Source organism: Sinohyriopsis cumingii, chromosome 2 (genome assembly GCF_028554795.1).
Source record: "Sinohyriopsis cumingii isolate HCF-2022 chromosome 2, ASM2855479v2, whole genome shotgun sequence".
Taxonomy (NCBI): Eukaryota; Metazoa; Mollusca; class Bivalvia; order Unionida; family Unionidae; genus Sinohyriopsis; species Sinohyriopsis cumingii.
The window spans coordinates 17,031,255-17,055,660 of record NC_142962.1 but is presented as its reverse complement, the minus strand read 5'-3'; the positions used below and the strand labels follow the sequence as shown (position 1 = coordinate 17,055,660).

Below are 24,406 nucleotides of genomic sequence, written 5' to 3'. Positions count from 1 at the left end.
AATATCCCCATAACAAGGGCAATACATGTACAATATCCCCATAACAAGGACAACACATGTATAATATCCCCATAACACGGGCAATACATGTACAATATCCTCATAATAAGGGTATTCACGTATAATGTCCCATTAGCAAAGGCAATGTATGTATAATATTCCCATAACACGGACAACACATGTACACTATCCTCATAATAAGGGCAATACATGTACAATATCCCCATAACAAGGGCAATACATGTACAATATCCCCATAACAAGGACAACACATGTATAATATCCCCATAACACGGGCAATACATGTACAATATCCCCATAACACGGGCAATACATGTATCAAGTTCCCATAATAAGGGTATTCATGTTAATGTCCCATTAACAAAGGCAATGTATGTATAAAAATTCCCATAACAAGGGCAATACATGTACAATATCCCCATAACAAGGGCAATACATGTACAATATCCTCATAATAAGGGTATTCACGTATAATGTCCCACTAACAAAGGCAATGTATGTATAATATTCCCATAACAAGGGCAATGTATGGATAATATTTCCATAACAAGGGCAATACATGTACAATATCCCCATAATAAGGGTATTCATGTATAATGTCCCATTAACAAAGGCAATGTATGTATAATATTCCCACAACAAGGGCAATACATGTACAATATCCCCATAACAAGGGCAATATATGTACAATATCCCATAACAAGGACAACACATGTATAATATCCCCATAACAAGGGCAATACATGTACAATATCCCCATAACACGGGCAATACATGTATCAAGTTCCCATAACAAGGACAACACATGTATAATATCCCCATAACACGGGCAATACATGTACAATATCCCCATAACAAAGACAACACATGTATAATATTCCCATAACAAGGACAACACATGTATAATATCCCCATAACACGGGCAACACATGTACAATATCCCCATAACACGGGCAATACAAGTATCAAGTTCCCATAATAAGTGCAATAAATGTATAATATCCCCATAAAAAGGGCAATACATGAACAATATTCCCAAAACTAGGGCAATACATGTATAGTATCCCCATGAAAAGGGCAACAGATCAATAATATTCCCATAACAAGGGGAATACAGGTATACTATTCACAATGGCACGAATACTTAAGCTTTTGTGATCAATATATTACTGCATTAGTTCATGCCAATTTGGGTCCAATAAAACATTTCTGGAATGGACAAATGTAACGCATTTTCAGGAATTAGAGAATAATTTGTTAAAATTATCTATTCAATTGGGAATTATATTGGCGAATTTCAGATCATCAATCACAGGTTGCCAATAAAAAGGGACATGAGAACATACTGATTAAAAAGACTGATTTTGTTCAGTTTGCCCTTCCAATGAAATAGGAGATGAATTCTACAATCCTTTGGTTTTATACAATCGCGTCATAAAGCATATCTTCAAAATTATTTTGTTGTAAATCCTATTTTTTGAATGAGAAATAGTTGTTGATTGCTTCATTGCGTCTACCCAAGGAAAATTAGGTATTTTTACCGATTACGTTATTCAAAACTCTTGTTTCCGTTAATATGCAAGTTTGCATGTCCTCTGATATTACTTCGTGGCCAGAAATGCAATAAACCTTATATTCTGCTCTGACTTCTGTTAACGTCCCAAGGACCAAGTCGTCTTTCTCTATATGAAAGGAAGAAAATGCGCAAATATTTGGTGTTAATCTTACCTGTACCTTGTCAGGGTGATTGAATAATGCAAATTTAGGCTCTTAAGTCCATTTGATTTGAAATTAAATCTGCTTTTGTGAATGATGAAAAGTGCATGCAAATTGAGCAGTACTATTTTTAACTGTCAATGTCCTGACATTTATAAAATGCCATGATAAAAAGAAGTGGGAGATACATCAATTCTTTGCACAAATTGCATAATTAATTACTAAGTATTGACTTTCGTTGTAATATCCTACCGACTTTTATTTTTTTAAGTGATATTGTTCTCTTATACGTGAATGAACGATACATATGTCTGTTGTGAATATTTCAGATTTCTACCAACAGATTAGAACTTGATCTAAACACTAGATGGAAATATATTATTCCATAAAGTTAAAATATATCCTTTGTCACTTTAAGAAATATCAATTTTTCAGTATCACTTCATTCAGAATAAGAATTAAAAAGAATTAAAAGTTGAGACTACATAGACCTTGACCTAACAAATTTCTGTATTTTTTGTTGTTGAGAATTTGGAAACTAAGTCTATTCCAGGAAAACACATTAGTGCCCGTGCCAACGTAGGAAGGTATATGCAATCACGATCGCAATTTTCCATACTCAGTAAATGATTATAAACGTTTTACCATCAAAAGTCTTTCCCAAATCCATTTTGAGTGCTACATGTATTTTATGAGTTTGTTTTCTCTGGTAATTGCATACCTTTCAATGTATATAAGGTGTGAATGTAATAAACTGTATATTTGTCTGCTGTTTGTATGTATGTCTCTCTTTCCGTATGCCATTCTCTCTGTCCGTATGTATGTATGTATGTAGGCATGCATGTCTCTGTGTGTGTGTGTATGTGTATATGTATTGTCGGTTTAGAATTAGGTTGATTGCCTGACCGAAATAATGGGATGGATGAATATCTATGAAAATCTCTCTCTCTCTATCTTTTTTTCTTTTTCTCTCTCGTAAGAAAGTCATCATTAACAAGTGTTTATGTCCTATGCAAGATATGCAAACGTAGCTGTGTACATTACAGAGAAAAGACAATTCATCCCACACGAATTGGAAGTAAGTATCTCTCGTGTTGAAGAGAGGTTACATTTCATGATGATAATGTGTAAAAACGGCTTATCTGGATACTATATTCTCAATGTTGAATAACTCCAATTCATGCTGGTTAAATTCTCAAAATGTTATTATGTCAGAAAGAAAGAATTACGGTACAATCAAAAGGAAAGGGGAGTATAGTAAGAACTTATGAACAAAGATAATAGTTTATTTCATGTCTTTCCGAGACAACAGAGATATAACAGAAGGTATGTAACAGAAACAATATAAATTATAACAGATGTAAAGTGATACTCATCTTCGTCTCCCGCCAAAAATAATATTTGTTTTCTGTGTACTGTTAAAAACAAAATTTAGTTGGTATAGTTATTACTTAATATTCGTTTAACACAAGTAAAATATATATATAATATCTTGGTTTACAAAGGTTTTCTAAAAATTGTCACCGGACCTTTTTAAAAATACATTCTTTCAATATGTCAAACAAAGATCTAGAAAGAGGCTTTTCTGTAGCTATTCTAATTGCAAAGCAATGCGAAGTGTCTTTTAAGACTTAGGATATCATGACTTCTACAGCGACGCAACAAACACATCTAGACAAAAAAATGTTGCAAAACAGCCTGTTCCCTTTCTGCTTTTTAGGCTATTAGTTTTTTTCCTACCAACTGCATATCACCCACTTGCCCTGTTCCATTACTTAGACTTGCTCTTCAGTATACGCCACATGAAACCCCTGCCACGATGGATGACCATTACAAGACTGAACTGCACAGCTGCATTTGACTCGTGTATCACTTGATTTCGAGATTCATTGTTTTCGATACTTCGACGATTAAGCATCCTGTTAGTTGAAGCATTCGCATGTTATTTATTCCCTTTTTGAAACGATGCTGGTCAAATGTGTATGACCAATTAACTTAAGTACTTATCTGCGTAACAAAACAAATGATCCCTGCCTCTCAGCCATCAGGTTGACCACATGACATTTTATATTAACCAGGAAATGTAGCTATATACAAACGTACTGTGTCATTCAATGAAATATTTTGATAGAAAAGCATTTGACTTTAAAAGATAGTGATTTTAATAGGTAGAGTAATGTGCAATTAATTGTCTGAGATGTCAAATGGTCAATTCAATGCTGGATTGCTATTTACTTGATGTATATAATTTCAAGTAGGTAATGACGCAATATTGAATTTATTAAACTAGTTGAATATTTTCCCGCTTATACGAGACCTGGGCTAGCAAAAGCTTGAACTATTCAACGAATGTAAAAAAAATTCGTATTAAATCACCACCCATTTGAGATGTTGTTTATCACTTAGATTTTATTTTAGTGGAACAAGTTTTGATAAAATGAAGAATTGATTATTTTCGCCACTCAGTACATTCTGGCTCAGAGGATGAACCTTTCCATTTAGGAGATTTTGCTTTCAAATTATAACCGAAAGCCAATTTGTCCTTCAAAATAAATACAACATTTGACACGTACAGCATCATTTTTCAGCACCGGCTCACCATATCGATATTTCTGCGTGATGTCAAGTAGTTCGATCACTCTGAATAGTTGGTGAGATATATACGTGGATTTGGATGAGAATGTTTACAAAGTTTCCGCTGAAACGTGTGTCAGTTCTTCTCTTGACATTCACAACAGATTCAGTATTGGAAACAACAGAAAAAGTAGCATCCAGTAATTGGATATTGATTTAAAGGGGTGATTCTTTTCATCTAGACTGCATTACTTGATCTGGAAGAATGCCGTAATTGGATAACATTCTGTAAATTGGGAGACCGGCATTTGTCCACATTTCTTAAATAAAAGAGGTGAGTTTATCTACTCCCATAGATCGACAGATAAATCACACATGAATCCCCCAGTCCTCAATCCATTGACGGAAACTTTTAAGTTCTTTTGTAGCGAGTCCATGTGGGGTGAAGTGGTCATATTCTGACAGAAGTAACCTTTCTTCCTCAATGCTCCTGAGGCAATTGATTGGAATGATTACAAAATTGCTGATGGTAATACTACCCCCCAAAGCCCCCAACAAATGGTTACAGATAGCGGGTCAAGGAAAACTCCACATAGTCGTAGCCAATTAGTAATGAAAATATTGTGCAAGAATTTCATAGGCATATTTTGACCAATCAGATTCACATAAAGTGATATGTTAATATGCTGACATATCAAAAATATTAAATTGCACATATTGTATTTAAAGGGTACTAACAATATGATGAATTACATTGCGTCATTTATGATGTGTGTTTGTGTGTCCTACCAGTTAAAACCAGATGCTTAGTTTGTGACAAGGTGTATTATATTTCTGCAAATTACATTTTGACTAAAGTTGAACTGAGCATATCTCAAACGTTTGTTTAGGTCTTCGATTTTGAAGCTATTTGTTACTTCAAAGTTATGTTCTTCAGGAATTCAGCGAAATCAACCCGGGTCTTTTTAAAATAGATTTCATCTTTAAGAAAATCCCCAAATTACCAATTTCCCAGCCATTAACGCATAGCTCGTAAATTAAAAGAGAAGAAAAATTCACACAGATATTTAACGATTAAATAGTCATATTAAGATAGAAAAAGTCACAAATTATATATTTTATGAAAAGTCAGTTTAATGCATAAATAAATATTGGAATTAATGACCTCGCAGTCAGGCTCTGAGGTTGTAATAAACATTTAAGATAGATGCAGGTTGTCATTGGTTTTAAGAGAAGGAGAAAGAAAGAAAACATATTTGATTTGTGAAGTATATTGCAAAGAAAAAACTACTGAAAGTTTTAGTTTATGTATAATATTATTTTCATTTCATTTTAAACTGAACAATGTTCGTCCACTTAGATTTATCCATTCCTATACGTACTAGTGCCTCTCCTATTTTGTAATAGAATATTTATGAGAAAGTTCATATATCAGTTTCTTACATATCTAAATATAAAGTATGGAATGTTTGATATAGATCAATGCCCAGCAAACATTACATCCGATGCAAACGATATTGAATCACAGTTCTCACTAGACACATTATTTGATACCGAATTAGAGAAAAAGCAATTTAAACCGTTGCAAGAATACCACCTCAATCAGTTTCATGCAAGTACACTGTTCAACGAACAAATTTTATCCATTTGAGTATCTTATTTACATAAACGTTATTCACAATTATGCTGAAAAATAACATTTTTCATTAGGACAAGTGTAACATGAGAGAGAGAGAGAGAGAGAGAGAGAGAGAGCGAGTCAATTCAAAATAATAGGCAATTAATGAAGACATTAATAATCAAAATGATATCACCTTAATATACCACCAATATATTTTCACAAGGGTTACATAAGTTTCGACGAAAGTCTGTTCAAACGTATGAAGTGAACATTTTTATAACATTGATATATAAGAGCAAATCAAATGCTTTCAATCTAAGGAAAAGTGTAGATGACTTCCCCGTGTTTACTATCATGGGTTAACTTAAGACAGGGCGTTGAAAGTCATAAATCTTCAGCAGGCGAGTTCACTAGCAAAGATAACATTGGTGGATGATGACATTTTATTCCAAATAGTTTAAGAGTGTCTCCATCATAAGAATACCTGTATTGCACCTGTATATGTTCTGGAATAAAATACCATGATTAGTATTTATAGTACGTCTGTAATTTCAGTTTTCGTAAACAATGCAGCTCTATGGCGCCTTCGTTACAAAACCTTGCATCAGTTACACCGGCAGAACTAATTTTTTTACTTAAAATTAAAATTTTGTGTCCAGCTAACTGATTGGCTGACATTTAAGTCTAAGTTAAAATATTTAGCCAATCGATTGTGCTAATTCCAGATTTAACTTAAAGTTTGTGCTGGGGAATTTAGGCCTGGAATTATTGCTACAGACAAATTTGCAATTACAACGCGTATTGTTGTGAAAAGTAAATAAACAAATGATTTTACAGTTATTCATATTTCACATGGAGTCCTTTTACACTGCTTACATAAAAGCCGATGGTGTTTTGGTACGGAAAACGTTTGGCACTTATTGTTTAATGTTTCGCATCAAACATTTAATTTTTTGGAAATATATCATGGATCAATTTTAAGCTCAATGGCACAATATGTTGGAAAACAAGCAAAGAGACACAAATACATTATTATCTTATTAATATGTGATTTTATCAAACTGTTACGCTATTCCACATAGCTTACCGATATACATCGTTCTGATGTCACACAATAAACATGTATATTTTACGTACTTGAAATTTAAATGTACCTTTAAAGTCCCCATGCGAATTAACGTTAAAACTCTTTCTGTTTTTGCTTATTTTCTATTTATATTGTGCAACGCGTTGCATAATTACGATGAACATTGTGAACCTACATTGATATTAATGCAAAATTTAAGTAAACAGTTTGAAGAATGAGGACTAATGTATGTCTGGGCTTATGTCTGAGCTTCTGACTCGATTAATTACTTTATAACTGTTAAACCAGGTGTTTTGGGCATCAATTCAGTTTACAAGTTTCATACAGAATGATCATACTCACAAGAATCACTTCATTTATCAAAATGTTGCTTCTGCTGACAAGACTGGTTTCGAGCATGGCGTTGAACACATTATATCGTATTATGATGTGGTAAGATTATCCAGTCTACAGTGAAGAACTTACCAAGCATGTAATTCTTTAAGTATTTGGTCTTTTAAAGAATGTGCAGAGGTAAGCAGTTGGAATTAATGTGATCTTGTTTTTATCAAGCTATGAATAAAATACAGTTACTCTGGACTTGCATTGCATCTAACATTAGTTCGTGGTTCATGCAATATAAATAATGAAATTAACTGAAAACTGATTGAAATTGTGAAAAGTCTTAAGACTAATAGAAGTAAGTACGGGGTCCTGAAGGAATTAATTAAGTACTGTATAATTGTTAAAAATAGCTGCTTTGGGCTTCAACTGAGTTTCATAACACACACACAGATACATACAATAGTGAGTAATGAAAATTATAGGAACTATATATATATATATATATATATATATATATATATATATATATATATATATATATATATATATATATATATATATATATATATATATTACATGCAATTGCTGATACCAAAGCCTCATTATATGCAGTCATATATTTAGTTTAAACGAGTTATTAACCTTAGTTAAATTATGTTGCAATCTTCGTCTGGAATTTAAAACATTCATTCTTTCTTACGTTAACAATTATAAACTTTTTTTTTTCTTCAGCAAGATGAACATAACAAGTTAGCTCTGACATTTTATTTACAAATATAGTCCTTTTATATATAGCTGTATTGGTAGAATATGGCGGAATCCAGTGGGCGTCGTTAGACTGTAATTGACAGGTGTCTGTCCTGTACGTGTTTCTCATGTGTTGGCCACTATGAGCCGAGACCTCCTTCGATTAGCTTGTTAAGCATGAACTGTACGTCGTACCAGTTGGACCGAGGCATTCCGAGCCTGAGTAAGGGACGTTCATCTCCCTCCGCCACGGCTGTAAACACATCCTCCAAATTTTGCTGATCTTTTGGGCTGACTCCCACCATCAGAGCTAAGTCCTGCAAGTTGGTTGCAACTGAAACAAATTAGGTTAATGACGAATTTAAGATAAAATTTTATCAAGTGTTAGTATCATTATTCCACTTATTACGTTTTCTCCCGGGGAGATTTTCGATATCTCTGATCAAGCTGTGGAAGAACTTCTAGCACATGTTATTAAATAAATCTTTTCACATTCCCTAATGAGCCGGATTGTCCTATCCGTGTGAGACACTCATGACGGATTAAACTACCTCACGTGATTATTATCCTATTTCACATAATGTCACAATAGAGCATTTTAAATTGCGCATCACTACTTTGATCTCTTCATATGATTTTATCTTGTCTGTAACGTCTTTTTATTGGGTTTTTCTTCTTGGTTTAATTCAGGACTAAGATATTCATCTATGTTTTGACCACATTTTGCTAGTTTATTCTTCTATGCAAACATTTATCCTTGATGATATTTTCTATTTCGCAAAACGTTTTAAATGAATAGTTTCCCCCTTCTAGTAAGAATATATGTTTTACTTTTCTCCACGTATCCACCCACCCGTCCGACTAAAAACGAAAATTAAGTTTGAGAATAGTTGTGGACAAGGAAACCCAACACTCGGGATGATAACTCATAATTAGGAACTCGGCAATGCCTCGTTGATGCCTGCGAATTACGACCCAATTCGTGGTTGTGACATCACTTCTCATTTCAGATTAGATTATTAAAATAAAATTACTGCTGATGGTATATTAAATTTTCAATGGCGTTTTTCTCTCAAACAACCTGTCATGTGATTGCCAATAGAAAACAGTCCTAATGAACTGAATCATCAATATACTGAAATGTTGTCATTCTTGTGGTCTTGATTCCTCTTTAGTTGAACTTATGGGATATTAAAATATAATTTAACTTTGAATCCCTTTTAACACATCTGCCATAAACGTATATAATATTTTAAGCAAGGTCCGCACAGCGATTCTAACATTTCCCTATGAAAGCTGAAGGTGTGAAAATCTGTATATATCTCTAACAACATGTGAATTGTATGTCTCATTAGACACAGATGATGGATTTCCTTATTGTTTTCAATATTAGTATTTTGCTGAAATAAGAAAACAACATATATCGAACAGCTGTTTTAAAATGTTAATAGATATATCGAACAGCTGTTTTAAAATGTTAATAGATATAAATAAATTAATTGATAGAAAGATAAAGGTTAATGCATGTAATTTAATCAATTGCTAAGAACACAAATAATAATAATAATACATACAAATTGAATGAGCTGCTAAGAAATACATGTGTTAATACATTGTTAATACATACAATTTTATTCAGTCTCTAAGAAACATAGATGTTGACGTACTAATCAGACAAAAAATTGTTTTTGATAAACTGATAGTTAATGATTATGTTGCTATGGAAACTCAAAGTAGTTATGTATATTACCATGTCATCGTATTTTATCATGTATATCTAAAACATTGATCAGAATATCTCTATTTCTTCCATTCCATTTTCTACCTATCTATATCCGTTAAACCATCACCATTTATAACTTCTATTTATGCCTAATTTCGTATGTCTCCTGTGAGTTGCAAATAAGGTTTTATTATGTTCCATAATTCGTGAAGAAGATATGTCACATCTGGGCTAACAATGAAGATTAGAAAGCAATTACATCTTTGGTAATTTTCTTCAAAAAAGAAAATCGAATTCTCCAGGTCATTAGGTCAGTGCAGCCTACATTTTTAAATTGACGTGGACGCATGTCAAGTTCACAGTGGTCTTAACATGAAAAATACCTTTAAGCCGTTTTAATTCACATGACATATGCGAAGCCCTATACGAGATGACTGTGCAAATAAATCTTCTGGCAATTTCAAGATAACAGTTAAGAGTTCCAGTAAAACATGTACTGTAATGACACTTTCATGGTCATTTTAAACGCGAACTTCTTTATTGATATTCCTTATGGAAGCCACTATTGAAACAAATATGGATGTCCTGTCAAATAGTTGAAACGTTTTCTTTCCTCTGGTGGCTACCATAATTGGTCGCATATCCTGCTGTTCTTAGTTGTAAGTGATAAGTTGTGCACTTTGGGTGTATTATCCCAAGCAAAATAGGAAACACTCGCAAAAGGGTAGGGACGGTTAACACACTGTGTCCAGAAACCGAGTGCATATAACACTTAATCTCTTAAAACACGTAAACAGTTAAATGCCAAACAGTGCTGAACGACCAAGGCCGTTCCTGGGATTAATAACACCATCAATGATGATGACTTTGAACGTATATGTGGGGTGATAAAGTATTTATAAAATCGTTATAATATAAATATAAACGCGCACACACCTGGCCCTTTTTGAATGATCGTTTGTCAAATGTTGGAAGATTTCACCTTTTTAAATTCATCTATTTATATCTCCAAAGATCCAAACATCCGAAATCACTTAATAATTTATAGGTTGATGTTTCTTTTTCTTGGCAACTCTTTGGAGAATATGTATCCTGAAGTAAAGGTCAGTAACTGTCCAAAAATAATATCTGAATGTGTACTTAAACTGTAATCGAGTTGAAGATCATAAACTACTCTTATCAAATTCGCAGAGAAAATTGTATGTTCGCGAGTTCCTTTTAGTAGTACGCAGTTATTCATATCCGATTGGTTTTACAAGGCCCAAAGCATGCGTCGCCAATTTACGGCAGGTCCCACAATAGTTCAGAGGCACATTTAAGAGGAATATACGTGGGTAAAGATTTTACGCCGGAAATAATCTCGAACTGTATACAATTTTTAATGTTATATGACCATATTTACACATAGTTTGGAGCAAAATCCGAAAATTTGGTTCAGTGAAATTTCAATTAGATTCAGGAATCGGAAATAAAAGAAAAGATCAGGTACATATTTTTTGTACCAAAGAACCAGACTTATTATGATAATGAACGAGGGTGAAATGGCTTAAGTCGTCGATTAAATTTGCACAGAAAGGAAGCGAAGCACAAAATAAGTGTTTTACAGCACTGATTATTCAACACTACATATAGATCGGTATCGGCTGCTCGGAGGAAATTAATATATAGATTTGTCCAGATGGATTATAAGATTGTAGTAATGTGAACAATAAAGACTGTAGTTGATTTTTGTCTGTGGTACGGCATCTGTTGTTATTGCTCACAAAACAATCAGCATATGCCTTCAAAAACAATTTAATGATAGGATCATTGTCTTTGTTTGGTAAAAACACTTGACATGAGGAACAATTCAAAGGAATTTGACATATCTGCAAATGTTCATTAAGTAGTGGAAAAATCTTACATTAAATCAAATATAATAATTCAAGTAGAGTAATACTTGCATGTTCATACTAAACATATTTCGATTTGATGGTCGGTTTCATCATGATAAACAGACATTAAACAAATAGAAACCTATCTGTAAAGCTGCCATTATTTTGTCTATGCTATTGAAAAATTATCGAAACACAATAGACTCTGTTCAAATATAATGTTAGGACATGTCTCAGTTGCTAAACCCTACAGTTATCAGCAGTAATTAAATGTTATTTAATGTAATTAAATGTTATTTAATGATTTGAACGTATCATTGTACCAATGGCAGAGAAGACTTTATATCATTGTAGTTAGTGATAAATACCGTGTCATTGTTACTCGGAGTGGTTGAGTATTAATTATTCAACATCAGTAGTTCCTGCAATGCTAGCATGGTGAATCATTTCCTCTTTGACTATTTTCATCTCAATATTGTAAAAATCATCAAAAATTTAAACAGTCCTTGGTTTATAATGGACATTTAATATGAATGTTTGTTTTTAAAATCAGGAAATATTGCAATACTCATCAGCTACAATATATTAATTGCAATAATACCGATATTGGATCCTTAGTTTTATTTTTTCGAGGCGAAATTTAAACAGCTAAAATTTAAAGTTGTTTCTGCTGAACTTGTATCCTTTTATGCTATGATTGTACCTTTGGTAGACATTACCTTCGGCGTTATAAGAAACTTTCTGTTCCAGATGAGCTACTCCACAATAGCTTTATCCTTCAGTTATTTTCCTTCCTCGAGAACAATTCATTCTTATTTGTTTTTTGCTTTTTCTGTGTATTTATTCCTGAGTGCATTTTGTTATCTCGTACCTGATGTATTAATTGAGGATCAATCGAAATTCCTCATGGTTGATTTCATTGACACTAATTGCTTTGCTGATCGTCTACTCAGTTGTGTTTGACTTATTAATGGCTGTGCTTTCTTTTCATTATATTTTAAATCTTTTCCATTGCATAGTTTAATTTCAATATAACGAGAATCAACTATATATTATTACATGATATTTCGTGTCATTTTTCCTTTGATGTGATTCATTTCCCTGACAGGACATTGTGTAGCCGACTTATCCCTTTCCGTGTGGATGAATCTCTTGTTTACCTGTTATAGTTTTGACTGTACTTCTGTTGGTACTTAAACTGCATTAGAATTGATTGCAATGTTGTCACATTCTAGATACTCGCTATCGTTTGAAAACTGGTTAAGTGTCTATGCTCCTTAACACTTGTATCTACATATTTTACTTTTTCCGATTCTACTCCACTCCTCCACATGGGCGTCATTTATTATAATTGCACAATGTTTTCATTTGGTTACCAACTGTTGATTGATTCAGTACAGTATAATTTTTACAATTCATTCATTTTGTTTTTTTTAAATCTTTTATTTTTACAAATGGCATCTCATTTGTTATACACAGATAACATTTGTTTATATCATCTCATTTCAGAGCTTCCATTTTGTAAACGACTGAAGCGTCTAATATTGCTTGTTTCATTTCAACTACTGCCTATCTAAAGTTAAAAAGGTAGCCCCGTAACAAAATCTTTTGTATTTTGAAACTGTAACAGTCGTATGTCAAAGTATTTCTTGATGACTGGAAAATACTTGCTTTTACTTACAATGACACTTTGAGGATGTTGAATTTCCACGGATTTGCAATAGTTTTATACTATGTACGCATATTTTCAGCTTTATTCTGATGGACACCAGACACCAGAAATACAATGTCAGTTATGAAAACTATTAAGTTTAAAGTGTCAGTCAAATACATTTGTTGCTTTGCTGAACATAAATAAAATGTGAGACTGATGTGTGTTACATGAGCATCCAACGTGTGTAGGCTTGTAGAAATATCGATTAGGTCTTTGTGTGTCACATGAGCATCCAACGTCTATTTTCTTGTAGAAATATCGATTAGGTCTTTGTGTGTTACATGAGCACCCAACGTGTGTAGGCTTATAGAAATATCGATTAGGTCTTTAATGGTAAAGTGATTGCATCTGCTTGAAATACAGTTCAATTAACAACCTGTTAAGATGATTTCTATAGCACAGCTTAGAGATCCACTGTATTTTTAACCATCAATGAATCATGCTCCCCAGGACCGTATTCGGTTTTTCCTGTAACCTTTCAAAATCAACACCATGAAATTTCCAACGGTCAGGTACCAGTGTTATAGGATTATTAGCCCTGAGCAAACAATGTTATTTATTTTAACTTACAGAAACAGTAAACATGCCCTGTAAAACTAATATAATACAGCTCTGAGGGAAAAAAGTTTTGCCCAAAGTATTGAATATTTAAATATGAAAATACATGCATATTTCTCCGTGAAAGTAAATTCTGAGCTACATAATTTTGGGTAATTTCGATATACATATAAATGCATGCTTTTCGAAGATGTTTGTTTCGAAATGTTATACACTAAAAACAGTTACTTAAACAATTCCTAGAGCTTTCTTGAAAAAATATCATGCACGTGTGTGTGTGTCTGTTTGTGTGTGTGCGTTTCTAATTTTCTGCTTGAAGGAGTTATTGATTTCAGCATACCAGATAATCCGTGTGCCACCATCTCTGGGTCGGCTCCGCTGAATAATTTAGGTATGATCCAGTCTCGATTTCTTTGCAAAAAGTCAAATATTTGCTCCACTGCTGGTCGATTTCCTGGAACGGTACATATACAAAACGAATATCAGCAAGGTACAAAGTTATTTTCGATTTCTTACATTTCTACGTAGTATAACACGCCGACAATATAAAAACAAGACTGAAAGATAAAACGGAAGTATTACGATACTTGGAAACGTGTCTCTTGATTAAGTGTGACAATTCTGTAGTCGTCCTTGTTAAAATTTGGCACGATCTATCAAGTGAATATTTGTGACGCAACCTATATTTGATCGAAACATTTGGCTGATTTTTAATTTTCAACTTATACGAAATTAGCACAGTTAAGAATAATAATAAATCCTTGATCTTGTTGCCCGCCAGTGATTATCAGATTATGTATACGAAACGTTGATACCTGTCACTCGTGATTATCAGATTATGTATACGAAACGTTGATACCTGTCGCCCGTGATTATCAGATTATGTATACGAAACGTTGATACCTGTCGCCCGTGATTATCAGATTATGTATATGAGACGTTGATACCTGTCGCGTAGGTTTGGCCTTTTATTAAATTAAATTTTACTTTACTGAGCATGTCTTTTGCTCAAGACATAGCATATACAATTAATGATTCGTGTATTTAATAAAGCCCAATGATTTGAACACATTTTTTTTATCATTGAGCTACTGTCCATATATATTTCATATATTTTTTCAAGACTGCTCAAAGGCTTTGAATTATTATTGTATCTGCTACAGATTCCAAGTTTCTTCGTTCTTTATGCTCTTGTGTGAAGAAAAAGATTTTGTTTTCAAGACTGATTTGACTGTTCTGGTCTCGTTTATCAGTATTGTGCTTACATTATTTTGCAAAGTGATATAAATTAATCATGAAAGTAACAGAAAGGCTTGGGCAAAAAAGTAAAATGTATTCCAGAAACATCACTAAAATGGTGCAAGGTTTACTTAAACGCCTCTTAAACAATTATAACTTTGAAAATCAAACACTGAAAGATTGATTTTTCAGCAAAAACAAGAAGAAGAAGAAGAAGAAAAAAAAAACACCACCTCCACAAACAAAATAATAATAATATATCATAGATGCAAACGTTAACTAACCATGAGAACTGACATGGAAACGATAAGATGAATTCACATTTTGATAGTGTCATCTCTTAAGAAATCCCTTTCGTATTTGTACTGAGAACACGTTTCTACAAAACATCACATATATAGTCCAATTAACTTGTATTTATCTGGATGACCAAACAATTATGACGATTTGTACAGTTTTCTATTTCTTAAAGAACTGGGCAAATTAACAGCAAGTAAAATTCATTACTCATTTCTGCTTCTAAAGAGAGAAAACACGTATAAACGTGTATTGCATTGCAACTAGTTTTTAGAACCGTCAAATTGAAATTTAGAGCCCTTTACCTAAGTAATGCCTGTCTATATTTTTAATTACTCAGCTATTTTTTCAAGAGAAATGTTTGATTTAAATGATAAATATGTATCTTTGTCGACATTTGACATGCATGCCTCGTGACACTGATTATGAAGCCGGGCAAGAGATAACAGATGGAAGGTTGGAAAGGACTGCTGTAACCAGATAATGTTCCGGCCTAAGACATTCAAAGTGTTTTGCGTATAGTTTGACCATGGAAAGTAAAAACATAATTCATCTTCACTTGATACATGAATTTCTAATTAAGGCATGAATACTTAATAACTTCAGTGGAAACGATTTTCACCAAATTGTATCACTTATTGTTCATTTACAACAGAATGAAGGAAACTGCCAGTTACACCATACATTATATAAGACTGGTGTATCTTAAGTAATTAGTAGTTTTCTTCCAAAGACATAATCTTTCAAGGATTTCGGTGTTTTCCAAACCCACATTTTAAGAAAAATAAGAACAGTAAAATAACTGTACTTTCATAAACATTTTAAGAGACATTCACTGAGACGATAAATTCTTCTCACCGTTTGCTTACATTGCATATTTAGATTGTTGCTTGCTCTATCTACGTCTTTCTCTTTCAATCTGTCACAATGTTCCGGTATTGGCAAATGATTTACCCAAGTAAACACGGGTGCTAACTATTACTTGTAATTCTTTACCAAAATAAAATCGTCTTTTCTATTTATTAAGTTTATTTATTCTTAGAAATGAATATAAGTATTTTAAATTTAGTTTATGTTCTTAAGGTTTTGATAATCATGAAAATAAATTTAAAATAGTTAGCAAGCCTTTGGGTTCTTCTGCAAATGTAACATTATCGTCTGCACATAAACTTAGAAATAATTTACTATATATATATATATATATATATATATATATATATATATATATATATATATATATATATATATATATATATATATATATATATATTAATTAAGGATGTTTTCGACCTCGATATATATCGAGGTCGTCAACATCTTTCGTTGCAACATTTGAAAGGCAAGATAAAAAAACTTTCAGATTGGTCAAGAATATAGAAATAAAACAGAAGCTATGGAGACAAGGGTTCTAATTAAGGGAACAAATGGTAATAAATTGCCTGCTTCTATAACACAAAATGTAATATGTGATACGTATTCGTAATCAGAAATAAACATTTAATGCATATACCGATCTTCACCCAATGCTACCAGATACCTTCATAAAAATGTAATACATCTATCAATATTCCATCAATGCTACCAGATACCTTCATAAACATTTAATGAATATATCAATATTCCGTCAATGCTACCAGATACCTTCATAAACATTTAATACATATATCAATATTCCATCAATGCTACCAGATACCTTCATAAACATTTAATACATCTATCAATATTCCGTCAATGCTACCAGATACCTTCATAAACATTTAATACATATATCAATATTCCATCAATGCTACCAGATACCTTCATAAACATTTAATACATCTATCAATATTCCATCAATGCTACCAGATACCTTCATAAACATTTAATGAATATATCAATATTCCGCCAATGCTACCAGATACCTTCATAAACATTTAATACATATATCAATATTCCATCAATGCTACCAGATACCTTCATAAACATTTAATGAATATATCAATATTCCATCAATGCTACCAGTTACCTTCATAAACATTTAATACATATATCAATATTCCGTCAATGCTACCAGATACCTTCATAAACATTTAATACATATATCAATATTCCGTCAATGCTACCAGATACCTTCGTAAACATTTAATACATATATCAATATTCCATCAATGCTACCAGTTACCTTCATAAACATTTAATGAATATATCAATATTCCGCCAATGCTACCAGATACCTTCATAAACATTTAATACATATATCAATATTCAGCCAATGCTACCAGATACCCTCAATCCACACAGTTTAAAATTATAAAGCTAACATTTTGGGAGACAGCTTCCTATAAGTTTGTAAAATGCCAAAAAATGTTTTTTAAAATGCATAAACAAAGTATAATATTGTTAGGTGGAGAATAGCCTCGTGCACACCTAGTTTGAGATTCAGACAAAACTTGGTCTGATTCATGAAATTTACAAATTACAGAAATAATGATACCAGTAAAACGTTAATCCAATTAGCATAATATTCTAATCTGCGCTATGTATGTGTTCATCAGATTGATTCTTACCGATTGGTACATGCCTACCATACATCAGGGAAAATTGCAATATCAAGAATCCGATCTAAAGTTTAAAGCGATACGTTCCTGTGTGTATTTTGAGTATACTGCTGAAACGTCCTATAGTCCAGAATCTTTATTATTTTTAAGTGATGCAATTGCTTTTAAAAGTTTAATTTCATTTTCAGTTGTGGATCAGTTAAAATGATTTCTTTGATCCTGAGTTTAAAAATAAATGTTCATAATCCTCGTTAGGTACGGTTTAGGTATGTAAGTCAGCAATAATGATAAACAGTTTACGTAATCATAAAACGCATCAAAGTAGTCATCTGAAAGATTTTTAAGACGAAACACAGCCTCATTAATAATTTTCCAAAATTGTGTAGCGTCAGAACCCTGCACAGTTCTTAATTTATGTTCAATACTGCTTTGGTATAACATGCCTTCTGTTAGTATTTTTCCAGCAGATTTTACATTACTCTGAAAAATGTCTCATCTCTTTTACAAGTACTATGCAGAATCAAAATGTCTCGCCTACTTACATTCTTTATGCAACCAAGGCCTTTGTTTTGCTTGAATCTGGAGATTTTGTCATATACTAAATGCGTTGTTTCGTTGTTTTGCATGTTTACTCTTTCGTTAACTAAGCTAGCAATCTTAAAGCTGTCATTATTGGAGTGCCAGCAAGTTCTCCATCCACATAGAATGACAACAAGTTTGAAACTCAGAATCCATATGGAATAGTAACAAGTATCAACCTCTGAATCCATATGGAATAGTAACAAGTATCAACCTCTGACTCCATATAGAATAGTAACAAGTATCAACCTCTGACTCCATATGAAATAGTAACAAGTATCGACCTCAGAATCCATATAAAATAGTAACAAGTATCAACCTCTGACTCCATATGAAATAGTAACAAGTATCAACCTCTGACTCAATATGAAATAGTAACAAGTATCAACCTCAGAATCCATATAGAATAGTAACAAGTATCAACCTCTGACTCCATATGGAATAGTAACAAGTATCAACCTCTGACTCCATATGAAATAGTAACAAGTATCAACCTCTGACTCAATATGAAATAGTAACAAGTATCAACCTCAGAATCCATATAGAATAATAACAAGTATCAACCTCTGACTCCATATGAAATAGTAACAAGTATAAACCTCTGAATCCATATAAAATAGTAACAAGTATCAACCTCTGACTCCATATGAAATAGTAACAAGTATCAACCTCAGAATCCATATGGAATAGTAATAAGTATCAACCTCTGACTCCATATGAAATAGTAACAAGTATTAACCTCTGACTCCATATGAAATAGTAACAAGTATCAAGCTCTGCATCCATACGTAAATGCAAAAGGTATCACGTCCTGAATCCATATGGAATAGCAACAAGTATTAACCTTTGTATTATTATGGAATAGCAAGATGTATGTACCTCTGAATCAGTTTGAAATGGCAGTAATCTGGAGTGGCAGCAAGTATTAAGCTCTGAATCCATATGGAATGACAGCAAGTATCAACCTCTGAATCCATGTGGAATGACAGCAAGTATCAACCTCTGAATCCATATGGAATGACAGCAAGTATAAACCTCTGAATCCATGTGGAATGACAGCAAGTATCAACCTCTGAATCCACATGGAATAACAGCAAGTATCAACCTCTGAATCCACATGGAATGACAGCAAGTATCAAGCTCTGTATCCATGTGGAATGACAGCAAGTATCAACCTCTGAATCCATATGGAATGACAGCAAGTATCAACCTCTGAATCCATGTGGAATGACAGCAAGTATCAACCTCTGAATCCATGTGGAATGACAGCAAGTATCAACCTCTGAATCCACATGGAATAACAGCAAGTATCAACCTCTGAATCCACATGGAATAACAGCAATTATCAACCTCTGAATCCACATGGAATAACAGCAAGTATCAACCTCTGAATCCACATGGAATGACAGCAAGTATCAAGCTCTGTATCCATATCTTCAAATCTTCCTATGTTAATATCATCTAAACGTGTAATGTTTCTCAGTTAATCGACGCATTCTTAACGGTTCAATGTCTAATTAATTCATATTTTGATGCCTCTATCGTATAGAAAATGTTATCTATAAATGTTCCTTTTAACACAGTGAGTAAAAAATAATTAGTGTCAAATTTGTTGGAGAGGTCTTGCTAGAATGCTATGCAATAATCGACAACACTTTCCTCTCTGCTCGTAAACTCTCCTATAAATGTACATGGACATACCCGTCCATTTGTTTTGACCAAACTGACATTTAAGCAAAGTTAAGTAAGTATATAAGAATATAACCACAATCAAATTGCCATTACCAGTTGCGAAACCCCCTCTTAATTGTATAATCGTAATTACTTCTGAGTAGTAAATCAGAACCACTCGACCTTCTAATAACACCATCGATGGATGTTAAATACCAGCAAGTTCAATGAGTTCAACGAGAGTTACATTTTATGCACTGAATTCACCAGTGTTTTAAGGCGAACACAAGACAAGAACATTATATACACAGATTTGCCATCGAATAATGCAACGGCATATAGGAGTCTACCAGTTTCGTTCCTTAAATGATTCTATGCAAACCTTAAAGACCCGAATTTGCTAGCGCATTATCAGAATAAAAGGTTCGGTGGTATTCTGCTTGCATGGAGGTGCACGTGATTAACTGCTGCATCTTCCATCTTCGATATACCAAGAAAGGACTAAGCTGGCTCTTTGTTTATGTTTTTTCCTTTATTTCAGATCCAATAATTGCCTAATGTTTTTTTAGACTGTGGAATGTCCTATTCTTTCAAAAAGTCTTCGATTCCTGAGCGTGAAACACAAATGTTGATAAAAATTAAAATTTGTAAGATATAGAATACCAATATCAATACGAGTAGTTATCTTAAATTATATATATTCAATATTGGGGTTGGGGTTGGGGGTTGCACAAATATTCAAGTCAAACAAGTCAACTCTCCATTTTCGATGATTCAATATAATTTCGTGAAGACTTGATATTTAGAGCTGTGGGAAAAACAGAAGAGAACCGATATAATGTCTTTGAATTTCTCCTTGAAGTTCTAACGTCATTGCCTTGACAAGTTTAAATACAAAAATGAAGATCTGAGAGATATTTGGTTTCGTTGTTTAAGTTTCACTGAATTACCGACGTCAGAGCTAACAACGACGTAAAAGTGAATGGGTACTGAGGATTAATTTAATGTCATGCGCACACTGATACTCGTATGGAAATTACTCGTCAGTTCACTTCACAATTGCAGGAGGTACCTGGCGAGTTCTGTATAATCCTGATATTGATTTTAACCTGCTAAGTGCGCCATTACCACAGGCACCAGAGCCATGCAGAAAAAAATTATTTAGTTGAAATGGCGAATAAAAATTACTTACGCAAAACACCAGTCGAAGTGTGAGCAATTACGTGTATTGCTAAAATACTTTACCAACAAAAAGCGGAAATGAACTTTAGCAGACCATGTATTGGTTATCGGCACAGAATAGTAACATGGTCGTGTTTTCCAATATAATTGAACTGATTCGAATGTGCAGTGACTACAGCAATGAAGTCAATGCCATAACAATGTCAAAATTGCCTTATTATACATTTAACAAAGTAAATGATGTTAATATATCACTCAAGTGGAAACCTCAATTTTAACGACTGGAGTTTAAAGAAGTGGGTACATGGTCGATAAACGGTTGTACTCTGGGTCAGTACAAAGACATGCAATGTACATTTAATTACACTTCCATAACAATGAGTTGAGAAAAATAATAGTTATTTAACGATTTTATTCAACCAGCTTTGCTTCAGTTTCGCATTTTAATTAAGTAGTAGCGTATATACTAGCTTGTACGTAGGGTCCAACTGCAAACAACGAATTCTGATCTGCCATTGCATCATGCGCAGACAAACCAGAATCTATCTTGTCTATTGTAGTGGTTACTCCTTACAAAGTGCACTGATCTAGATCTCACGGCGTACGGTGCGACTGCAGATCTGGGTCTATGAAGTTTGCAGTTAGTTCCTACCAATCAGCGTGATATATGGTAAACCCTTTTAGAATTTATTGAACTTGTGAAAAGTACATTATTTAGCATCAATTCCAAATTAGCATGCACTAATTCAGCTTCTTCAAAGTAAATATCTAGGGTACAAAATTGATTATCATATTTATTTATTAACTCATGTATAACGCCGCTTGTCTTCCTAATGACTTAATGTAAAGACAGGGAGTAATGTCAGATTCCTTAAAATACGCTTAGGAGTCATTTTACTACAATTTAACGCATTTATGTTTAACGAAGTCATGATTTTTTGTTAACAGGTTATAAATATAATCTTACCTTTTGGTCTGGACAATATTTCATACTTAAATTATATCAAGAGATAAATTGTTTAACTCGTTCCGTAATTTTCACTTCGAATGAACACAAATGTAATAACCTTTATTAGTTACGTGTGTTTTGTCTCATCTTTCTTTTATCATAAATCGAGGATTTCAAATGAGAATTCCAGATATAACCTAATATTTTGTTAATTTTGGGATGAATATCATTAATACCGATCCGTAAAAGAAAATATGTCTGGTAACATTGAAGTACGCACGTGCACTGCAAAGTTCTTTGTCTTCATCAAATTGGTCGGGACAATCAGGGTTGTCATCACATACATATTCTAGCGCTATGCAAACGGAGGACGTCTTGCATAAGAATGGTTTCCATGGTGGACAGGGGTTGCCTGAAAATAACAAAATTGTATAATACATATAAAACCTAATTTATACGTGCAATCCATCTTGAGATATAATTTTCCTGACTTAAAATATGCAGTATATATTTTCTGTTTTGTTATTTCTTACCATCGATCTACAAATCCACTTGCTCGACTCACGGGACCAGCTCAGATTTAGTTTGGACAAGCTTGCACTTGTGAGGTACATGCCCGAGGGCAAGTACTCACAATTGAGACAGGGATACAAGATACATGAAATTTTATTGAACGCCGATGGTCTTATTAAAATATAGAAACTCTGAGCAAGTTAAGTTACTAATAAGCGGTTCCTAAGTCTTATGTTCTGCAAATTGTATACCTTGCGATCTCGCCGAAACACATATATCAACATATTTATTTAACGTTTGTATGTAGCGCATCCTTCTCCTGTATATCGGGCTACATTTTCTTTCCTTTGTATGCGCCATCTTGTACTCAATGTCGAGGTCAGTCACGATTTTCTTTTACATGCACGTGGTAATACGAATATTTACTATGAAAACAAATTTTGAAAAATAAGGAATACATATTTACATTTTAACTTGTCAGTTACATTGTAATCATAATATTTGTAAGTAGTAGGGATTCGCCGACTTTCCGGTCCTAAGTTCCTTTTGATGCAAGTCGAGTATTTCATGACGACTACGTGTTTAATTGCTAAAAATGCAATTAGTGGGATCTCATTGACAGGTGTGAGCTTTGAAATAAAATGGCACACGTCCGTAACGATTAACTGTCTCGAGTACTTCGTGTAAAGCGTGACTTATGTTATGAATATGTAGCACTACAGGCGGCATTTAAGATATGTTTTTCACTTTATAATTAAGGAAGATTCGATACAAACTGCTTCACAAACAATTACAAGGACAAAAATAAGTCTTCTCAACTTATTGTCAAAATTCGGATTCTCAAACACTTTGATGCATGTCGCCGATTTGAAGGTGACTACAGTATAATTGTTAAGTAAATGGATAACATAAGTATTCAAAAATAGTTTAGTTGTGGGTATAAATAAATATTACAAACGGTCTATCTTTAAGTCTCTCTCACTCAAATATTTAGATATTTAAAAATCTTTTCTCCCTTTTCTTTCTAAATACTTGTACACATGTGTTTTTTCTCTTCCAACTATATCTGCATTTTAACTCTTTCTAATCTTCATACCTATCTACGTGCATTATTTATATAAATATCTATAGATAACTTTAACTATCGTCCTGTGGTTGTAAGGTGAATACAGAGATACAAAGGAAGCTAAATATTTCAATTAAAAAATATCTAACGCGACTTTTTGCTTAAAACATACCATACTTATGTTTTTATATTACTCGTGTTGGATATTATGTTTTGGACAAGCTCTCATTTTCCAAGGAAACATTCACTTTTCCAGTCAGCTTGCCAGAGTGAAGCTGACTTTTATGAAATTTGTAAATCTCTGTAATCTTAACTTTCATTATTGTTATATAATTACACAAACAATATCACCTCCTTTGTAAAAGTTTCTAGTAACATAAAGTTTGATAATATCAACATTACTTGTGTTAATAA

At 33.0% G+C, this 24,406-nt stretch overlaps 1 protein-coding gene across 2 annotated transcripts in view; it reads right to left on the bottom strand.

Annotated features, from left to right (window-relative positions):
• Positions 1 to 3,009: 3,009 nt before the first annotated feature.
• LOC149804382 (neuropeptide prohormone-4-like) overlaps positions 3,010 to 24,406 on the bottom strand; it is a 172,906-nt gene continuing 151,509 nt past the window's right edge. For both annotated transcript variants that reach the window (XM_089939610.1, XM_089939600.1), the window contains exons 3-5: positions 22,694 to 22,825; positions 14,300 to 14,413; positions 3,010 to 8,424 (exon numbers count right to left, since the gene is read on the bottom strand). In XM_089939610.1, coding sequence (XP_089795736.1) covers positions 8,231 to 8,424; positions 14,300 to 14,413; positions 22,694 to 22,825 — 440 coding nt within the window. In that variant the 3' untranslated portion in view covers positions 3,010 to 8,230. The remainder of the gene's footprint in view (positions 8,425 to 14,299; positions 14,414 to 22,693; positions 22,826 to 24,406) is intronic.